The 9,578-nt window shown below is 33.9% G+C and overlaps 3 protein-coding genes across 3 annotated transcripts; all 3 read right to left on the reverse strand.

Moving 5' to 3' along the window:
- Positions 1-901: 901 nt before the first annotated feature.
- Positions 902-1,416, reverse strand: LOC132165827 (two-component response regulator 24-like). The gene is made up of 2 exons (XM_059576509.1): positions 1,192-1,416; positions 902-1,081 (listed from the first exon to the last, which is right to left on the reverse strand). The coding sequence occupies exons 1-2, from the start codon at positions 1,414-1,416 to the stop codon at positions 902-904; spliced, it is 405 nt and encodes a 134-aa protein (XP_059432492.1).
- A 1,602-nt stretch (positions 1,417-3,018) lies between these two features.
- LOC132166794 (two-component response regulator 24-like) lies at positions 3,019-4,897 on the reverse strand. Its single transcript, XM_059577680.1, has 3 exons — positions 4,844-4,897; positions 3,475-3,786; positions 3,019-3,367 (listed from the first exon to the last, which is right to left on the reverse strand). The coding sequence occupies exons 2-3, from the start codon at positions 3,757-3,759 to the stop codon at positions 3,197-3,199; spliced, it is 456 nt and encodes a 151-aa protein (XP_059433663.1). The 5' UTR covers positions 3,760-3,786; positions 4,844-4,897; the 3' UTR covers positions 3,019-3,196.
- Positions 4,898-7,924: 3,027 nt separating this feature from the next.
- Positions 7,925-9,137, reverse strand: LOC132165318 (two-component response regulator 24-like). Its single transcript, XM_059575819.1, has 3 exons — positions 8,867-9,137; positions 8,390-8,673; positions 7,925-8,290 (listed from the first exon to the last, which is right to left on the reverse strand). Exons 1-3 carry the CDS (start codon positions 8,955-8,957, stop codon positions 8,120-8,122), a joined length of 546 nt encoding a protein of 181 aa, XP_059431802.1. The 5' UTR covers positions 8,958-9,137; the 3' UTR covers positions 7,925-8,119.
- Between the last annotated feature and the right edge of the window lie 441 nt (positions 9,138-9,578).

The following is a 9,578-nucleotide window of genomic DNA, read 5'->3' on the forward strand; positions in this document are numbered from 1 at the left end:
CCTACGAAGTGATCATTTGGTTAAAAAAAATGCCGATAGAAGAATTTTGAAAAAATCTCTATAATTTCTGAGGTTAAAACCCATCCATATTATCTTGCTCCCTTATCACGTGTACTAATAATACCAAGTAAAATTTATGATCTACTTGACGTTTGTGTTAGCAAGTTGAAAATATTCCTATTATTCCAAAGAAAAGGTCACTATAATGGTTGGTGTGGATGGCATTCAAATACAACATGAGCAAAATCCCATGCATATATGGTTACATATATAACATGAAGTAATTGCAAATGGCATGCTTGATAGAATAGACAGATCATATATATACATATATATGCACAATGGATGCTACACATCAGTATTTATTGATAAGTTCTTATAGCTTTTTAACCAGCAACTTGACCCGGCCACTTGGCATTATCAAGCTAATGGGTATTTTCTTTGGATGAGTAATTTTTGAAGTGGTGACGACCTCTACTTCATGAGCCGATTGAGTAACCCGACCCTTGGGGTCATCGAGTGGGCATGTTCAAGGAATCTAGCTATAATTGACATATGCAGCTAAGAGCCTTTAATTACAAGGAATAGAGTAGAGTGCAATTAATATCTCAAGTCCAACACAAGCATATATAGAAGAATCCAAACTTTATTAATAGAACCCAAAAGAAAGAAAGAAAGAAAGAAAATCTTTAACCCTTGGGATTCCATACTATACTAGTGTCCATGGGTGCATCATGCATGCATACTTTTTGTCTCTACAAAATTACACACATGTAGTGCAATATTATTTTGCTAGGAATTAAAGAAAATGCAAACAAACAGTACTAGTCTCCTATATTATTATGCTGATGAGATCGATTTTGAAGGGAACTAACAAAGAGACTTAATTTGTAGTAGTTAATCAAGCAATATGGTTTTTGAACTTCTGGAGGATAAAAGTGAGCTTAGTGTCATCCAAAGGCTTCTCTTGAAAGAGATCCAAGCCTGATTGCTTGAACTCTTCTTTGCCGCCCGCTGATGAGACTGCCGATAAACCAGCAATAAAACAATGAATTCCCATACTACGAAGCTCTTTAGTTGCCTATCATTAATTAAATATAAAAAGTAATTAATATAAGTAAGTAATTAAGCAAAATCATGATTGGCATGTAATTTTGGATTAGTGAGCATGCATTGCACATATATATATACCTCAGTCCCATCCATGACAGGCATTTCCTTGTCCATCAAAATCAGGTCAAAGCGTTGTCCAGAACGGATGAAATCAACGGCATCTTTGCCGTTCTCCGCCAACTGAGCTTTTATGCCATGACCGGCCAAGAGATTGCGGTGAATCAATCGAGTAAGCAGTGTATCATCGACAACAAGAGCGGTTAACTTCTTGGATGATGGCCCCGGCAGAGAAGTCCTCTCCATTGAAAGAAAAACAGAGTAATAGAAATATGAAAGAAAGAAAGAAAGAGAGAAGAAGAAATTAACAAGAGTGAGAATGAAGAATATGAAATCTTGTATTGCTTTGATAGTAATTACAGTGAGTGTATCTGTATTTATACAAACACAGAAATGAATGAATCAAATAGCAGCTAATGGATCGATCGAGAAATCAAACAGAATAACAGAACTATAACCGAATACATGCCACCTCATCTCACTCACAATTTAACGAACACATATATATAAGAAACTAGTTTTTATGTGTTATGGTGGTGATCCCATGCAAAATTAATGAACATGATCTAAATTTTAGTGCATGCAAATATAATATATATATATATTATATATATTATATATAGTATGATATGATTGATAGCATTTCATAATTATAAAAAAGCATCGCCTAAAGGGGCAGAGGTACTGTTCTTTTATCTCATTATATATATATAAAATATGATCTTCAGAGACAAAGGTTGGTACCTTGAGAGATGCAAAGAGGAAGTAGAAGCAATTCTGCAAGATTGTCATGCAAGTGTTAATGGTGGGGAACATATCTATATTGGTGACATTCACATGTGTAACGTTTCTAGTGAGACAAGGAGAAAGTAGTGTCGATAGTGAGACATATATCAGTTGGATTGTGTTAAAATTCAGAAAATCTAGCAATGTTATTTTTTCCTTAAATGGGGGGATCTCTCTATTCATTAGAAAGTGACAACAAAATAATTTAGAGCATGGTTTATTTTGATCCCATAGTCATACTACTATATTTTGGTATGACAGGAAGGAATAGATAGAGAGTTCAGTGGATGTTAGAAGAGGGAAATGTAATTTGAAGAGTTAGGCGAGGTAATTTAATTACGAGGGGGCCAAATTTTTTTATTTTTTTTTTTTTTTTTTTTTTAAAACCGCTAAACGTAACCGCATAACGGTTAGTAATCCTAATAATCACTAACTACTTTTTAAAGAAAAAATTAAAAAAAAAAAAAAAAAAAACGAGGTCGTATTTATGGTAATATGATAAAATCATACTACATACAACATCATTTCTAGATTTTTAAATATATATATAAATATAATATATATTATATAATATACATAAAGGTGATTAGCGGTTTTTTCAAAAGATAAAACCGCTAACCAAAACCGCCTAGGCGGTTAGCGGTTTTTCCTAACCGCCTTCAAAAGCGGTTAGTGAGGACAGTTGTTAATAACCGTCTTTTCACTCCTACACATATACGCACATCAAATCAGAAAAGAAAATAGGTATCCTCCCACTCTAATGCGAGAATCATAGGTATACATTTGGGATTTCTTCATTGTGTTGAGACTAATTTCTTGTTGAAGTCTTACTACTGTATAATATATATTACAAGAAATTTCACTTGAGAATTATTAAAGAGGTAAGAAACTAAGAATGTATATGTATGTAGTTATCTTTTTTAATATTTTTAATCAAGTTTTGTTCAACTTTATTTTTTAATCTTGTCTCTCGTGAACTAAAATACCAACTTAGCGAGCCAATGGTCTATACTCATCTAAAAAGAAGCAAGGCATGCAAGGACAAGAACACAGTTTTCAGGGACAAACATTTCTAGGTTGCAAATTAATTTGCCACTAATACTACAATTGTACCTCAATTGTTCATGACAAATTACAACATAATTATTAGCTCAAAAGAGCAGCATAGGAAAACATTACAAGGAAATTAACTTAGAATGGTCCTCTAGAGTATAGTTTGGAAGGCTTGATATTGATGGATCTAGTTGTCCAGCTCCCTTAGGATGGGGACCAACCAATTGGGTGATAGTGGCTTTTCCTTGAAGTCGTCAACTCCAGCAGCAACAAATTCTTCTTCATCTCCTTCAAAATACAATGCAAAAAGACCTATAATCTTGCTTTCAACGCCCATCTCACGCATCTTCCTAGCAGTCTAACACATGACATAATAAGGAAGACCACATTAATTATCTTTTTTTGATTTAATATTCATGAAAGGCAAATGGGAAAGAAAAGTAATATAAATATATAAATATATACCTCAGGCCCAGTCATGGAAGGCAGAAACCTGTCAATGACAATGATATCAAAAGTTGCTCCAGAAGCAATGAGCTCCATTGCAGCCTCCCCAGTCTCCACAGCTTGTGTTTCCACACCACACAAACCCATAATTCCCTTTTCCACAATTCGACACAATTCTTCATTATCCACCACAAGCCCTCTCAACTTCTTCTTCCAGCTCGGATACTGATATCCTTTGTTCATCTTGTTATTCCCCTCAGATGATTCAATTGCTGGTACCATTCCTTCAATTGCTGGTGCCATTCCTTCTTAAATTCCAATTAATAACCTCTGCACAAGAAGAAGGTGGCCATGAACAAATTAATTGATGAGCTAATTTAGACTTTAAGGGAAATCAAGCAGTAGCCTCTATATATAACCAAGTGATGTATATTATCCAGAAGACAAAAATTACAAATCTCCTCCACACCCTTTTTTTTTTTCTTCCTGATCAACAAACTGAAGAGCTTCATTTTACATAAAAATACTTGGAAATACTTCACAAGCACATGCAATTATTAGCTATATATAAAACTTGTAGCTAATTAGTAAAAGATGGGCAAAAGCTCTTTTTGGGTTATTACTTATTTTGCTTTGTTATTTTGACTCAAGATTCCCTAAAATTCGTTATAGAGAGGATAGGTTTGAGACCCACCTCAGGGTTGCCTGAGGTTTGGGGCCCACTTGTCCTAGCCTCTTTGTCGAGTTGCTTGATTTGCGTGTAATTCGAACAACAAATTTTAGAGATTCCAATCCTAATATTTTTGGATATATCAAGCTTGAAACCCACACCCTTCTATACAAGATTTCAAATTTAGGCTTAATCTTTCTATCCATAAGCCCTGTGTATCACCACCACCGAGGGCGGTGATCTAGTGGCACTTGGCATACTCTCAAGTGGTTTGGTAGGTGGTAGGTCTTGGGGTTGAATCAGATTATTTCCACGCCACTAGCTAGATGTCCATTAGTGCCTTCAAAAGGATGGGTTAGGTTATGGTTGAACCGATTTAAGGGAGCGCTTGTGGTCTCCCTGTCTAGACCATTCATGTCATTAATTCACAATAAGTAAGTGCTACTATAATCATGGCTAGGTAAAAAAGCCACTATGGTTGCTTCCTCCTACATTATTTGCTCAAAAAAGAAAAGAAAAAAGCAGCGTGCTATGACTAGATATGCAAGAACTTTATGATATAAAAGTGTTGAAAACAACTGTCTACCTGCATTTCTATATATGTAGTGAGGAAACAACAGTATTAGAATTCAAATATAAGAAAGGAAAAATGAAGAAAAAAAAAAAAATTATAAGGCTTTAGAAGGACAGAGCTAAGTACTAAAGGGACTTAATTACCACCAAAGTCTTCAAAGCTTGATACTGATAGCAATGCAAGTGCCTGTAAATTAGCTTATATATATATATATATATATATGAAGCAGGGCTGGCATTTTTCTCCTTCTTCTCCTACCAAGAAAGTGCCAAAAACCCGAGATACGCGGCGAAGTAATTGTAGCATTTAAAACATGATTTAGGTAATCCAGTAGCCAGATTTCTTCTTTTTCAAAATAATATCTGAGATTTTCTGGCATCTGTGCCGTTTTTTTTTTTTTTAATAAATAAGAATATGAATATTAATGACCGAGACATTACAAATATATTATATATGCTAATTTGTGATTTTACCAATTTTGTATAGTCTGCCTTGCACACTACCTAACTTGACCTATTTTAAATTACTATTTATCTCAAGAGTTTAAGCTAAAATAAAAAATAAAATAAAAAAATGTTAATTCAATTATTTACTTAATATTCTAACACTACTCTTCACATATAAGCAATGACGGAATTGGGGGGTGGCCGGTGTAGGCCATAGCGTGTTGTGCAAATATCTATTTTGGCACTTAACACAGCCCCCCAACATAAGGAAAAAAAAAATGGCCCCTACCCACTAAAATTTTTGGCCCTTGGCCCTTGCCCATATCAAACTCTGCCTCCATCCCTGCATATAAGCTAAAATTCTTCCTCAATAAGTAAGACCAAACCAATGTGATATTCAACTGAAATTGTTGGTGAACAATATTCAAGTTCAAAACCTTTGTTATGATACCATAAATCACTACTTATCTCAAAAGTTTAAGTTAGTAGAAAATAATATATTTAATTATTTAAATTAATATTTTAACATTCTCTCTAAAATATTTCAACTGATAAAGATTTAACAGTATTCGCTCTCAACATATTGCTTAATTAGAAACCAATTACTATAATATTTGCACATATCATCCAAAGTAGCTAAGTAGGTATGTAACAATTAGATTAACCTCAATGGTTGTATCATATCTCTCATTTCATGAACCGAAACTAAGAGTGATATAGTGCATTACATGTCCCATACATATAGGCCAATGTAGATAGAGTATGGCTCGTGTCATGTGTACGTGTTCTGTGCACAAAAGATATAAGTTGAAAATGTCTCATCAATAATTGCGGACACGTGGCACCTCTGCTTCTTTTTCACATGAGTTTGTAAGTTATCTAACATTTAATGGTATCGTAAAGCATGAGTTTGGTTTATTGCTTGAGGTAAAAAAAAAATTAAAAAAATAAATAAATATAATAATAATAATAATCAGGTCAACGTTTTGTCCTGAACAGAGGATATTAACGGCTACTTTGCCATTCTCCGCCACCTGAGCTTGTATGCCTTGACCAGCCAAGAGTGTGTGGTGAAGCATTCAAGTAACACGTTCATCATCCATAGTAAGAGTGGTTACCGTCTTGGATGATGGCTCCGGCAGAGCAGTTTTCTCCATTAATGAAAGAAAAACAGAGTAACAGAAATATGAAAGAAATTAAGAAAGAAGATATGGATGGGGAGAGTGATGATCAGTTGGATTGTGTTAAAATTCAGAAAATCTACCAAATGTGATTAATTTTTTGCTTAAATGGGGGCTATGCATGCAAAAGGGTGTGATTAGGGGGCATCTCTCTAGCTATTCATTAGAAAGTGACAACAAAAGTTACATCTTATATTTACCAAATAAAAAAAAAAAAAAAAGTTAGATAGAATATTAATTATCCTAGATGACGCATAATTTCGTTTGTTTCCAATTTTATGACCCAAGTTAAGGACATTATTGTAGCTTTTTAAGTGATGATTTTGCACAAAATAAGTGCAATTATTTGCTCTCTAACTCCTCTCCCAACCCACCTTCGTGTGAAAAGGAAAAATACATGAAAATGTCTCATATTAGTTGCCTGATAGTCTACTTGATCATTAAAATCTTTGATGTGTCACGTTTCTAGTGAGACCAGGAGAAAGTAGTGTCGATAGTGCGTGAGACAAATATCACTAGGAATATTGTGTTAAAATTCAGAAAATCTAGCAATGTGATTTTTTTCCTTAAATGGGGGTATCCATGCAAAAGAGTGTAATTAGGGCCTAGGGCCATCTCTCTATTCATTGGAAAGTGACAATAAAATAATTTAGAGCATGGTTTATTTTAATCCCATACAGTCATACTACTATATTTTGGTACGACAGGAAGGAAGAGATAGAGAGATCAGTGGATGTTAAAAGAGGAAGAGGCAATTTGAAGAGTTAGGCAAGGTGATAAGGTCAAAATTTGAGGTAATTAATTTAATTAATTGAGGGCCAAAAAATATAAATAGAAAGAAAAAATATGATGGGTCCAAGTCTTGTAAATTAGTATGAAATGAGTCATTGAGGAAAAAGATGAAAAGTGCACATAGGGTGGATTGATTATTAAAAGTGACCACGTGATTCTTATATGTATTAATTCCATTAAAAATGTGTGTAAGAATCACATGTTCTAAGAACATATGTCAGTTTAGTAGACTGAATTTAAATAATTTTCTCTAACCCAATATAAAGGAAAACTTTGTTCCAAATAGATAGGAATGGTCTTAAGCAGTGACATAGGAAGGGGGTGGCCGGTATAAGCTATGGCCACCCCCCAACTTATAACGAAAAAAAAAAAAAAAAAACTCTAAATGCTAGTTCTACCCTAGATAATATGTGACATTACTCATACATTATTATGCAATCAACACCACATATACGCACATCAAATCAGAAAAGGAAATAGGCATCCTCCCACTTTGATGCGAGAATCAAAGGTATACATTTGGGATTTCTTCGTTGTGTTGAGACTAATTTCTTGTTGAAGTCTTATGTACTAAAAGTTCATATTTTATCCTACTGTATAATATTTATATATATTACAAGAAATTTCACTTGGGAATTGTCAAAGAGGTAAGAAACTAAGAAAGTATATATGTAGTTATCTTTTTTAATATTTAATCAAGTTTTGTTCAACTTTATTTTTTAATCTAGTCTCCCATGAACTAAAGTACCAACTTAGCGTGCCAATGATCTATACTCATCTAAAAGAACCAAGGCAAGGACAAGAACACATGAGTTTTCAGGGACAAACATCTCTACTACTCCTGTTGCCAATTAATTTGCCACTAATACTACAATTGTACCTCAATTGTGCTTGACATATTACAATATAATTATTAGCTCAAAAGAGCAGCATAGGAAAACATTACAAGGAAATTAACTTAGAATGGTCCTCTAGTTTGGAAGGCTTGATATTGATGGATCTAGTTGTCCAGCTCCCTTAGCATGGGGACCAACCAATTGGGTGATAGTGGCTTTTCCTTAAAGTCGTCAACTCCAGCAGCAACAAATTCTTCTTCATCTCCTTCAAAATACAATGCAAAAAGACCTATAATCTTGCTTTCAACGCCCATCTCACGCATCTTCCTAGCAGTCTAACACATGACATAATAAGGAAGACCACATTAATTATCTTTTTTTGGTTTAATATTCATGAAAGGCAAATGAGAAAGAAAAGTAATATATATATATACCTCAGGCCCAGTCATTGAAGGCAGAAACCTGTCAATGACAATGATATCAAAAGTTGCTCCAGAAGCAATGAGCTCCACTGCAGCCTCCCCAGTCTCCACAGCTTGTGTTTCCACACCACACAAACCCATAATTCCCTTCTCCACCATTCTGCACAATTCTTCATTATCCACCACAAGCCCTGTCAACTTCTTCTTCCAGCTCGGATACTGATACCCTTTGCTCATCTTGTTATTCCCCTCAGATGATTCAATTCCCGGTGCCATTCCTTCTGAAAATATTGAAGCTAAAGGATATTTTGAAAACAGCAGTGTTAGATATGCATGAACTTTATGATATAAAGGTTTTGAAAACAATTGTCTATGTTGTGGGGAAACAATTCAAACATAAAAAAGGGAAAAATGAAAATAAAAAACTCAAGAACAACATGCTTTAGAAGAACAAAGCTAAGTACTAATTAAAGGGACTTAATTAATTACCGCCAAAGTCTTCAAAAGCTTGATGCTGATAACAATGCAAGTGACTGTAAATCAGTTTATATAGATGAAGCAGGCTAAGATTTTTCCACATCCAGTAGGCAAAAAATGTTCAGATACTGACAAGAAGAAAGTCGAGAAACCCGAGATACGCGGCAAAGTAACTGTAGCATAGGATATCATACGATCTAGGTAATCCAAAAACCAGATTTCTTCTTTTTAAAGGTAATAACTGAGATTTTCTAGCATCTATGCCTTCTTTATTAACCAAGAATATAAATACCAATGATATCAACATTATCAATATATATGTGCTAATTTGTGTTTTTACCATTTTTGTATAGTCTGCCTTGCACAACACATGAATTAAAGGGTAAATGTAAAATAAATTCACAATAAATGCGCCATTTGCAAACACTCCCTGATTTTTTTTTTAATAAAAAAAAATTAAAAATTATTTGACTACTAAGATTTTTTGAGAATTTCAAATGGGTCTTTCTATGTGTTTTCCGTCCAATAAATAATGCTCGTTAAGCCATGCAGCATTTTTTGCCACATCATATTCAAATGATAATAAATTATTTTATTAAAAATGAATACTAAAAACTTAAAATTTTAAAGAAACTAAAAAATAAAAAAAAAAAAAACAAAATCTAAAAATGGAGAGGTGGCTCAACCACAAGAGTGTCACATCCACTACTGCATCCCTAAAGCA

Source organism: Corylus avellana, chromosome ca11 (genome assembly GCF_901000735.1).
Source record: "Corylus avellana chromosome ca11, CavTom2PMs-1.0".
Lineage (NCBI taxonomy): Eukaryota > Viridiplantae > Streptophyta > Magnoliopsida > Fagales > Betulaceae > Corylus > Corylus avellana.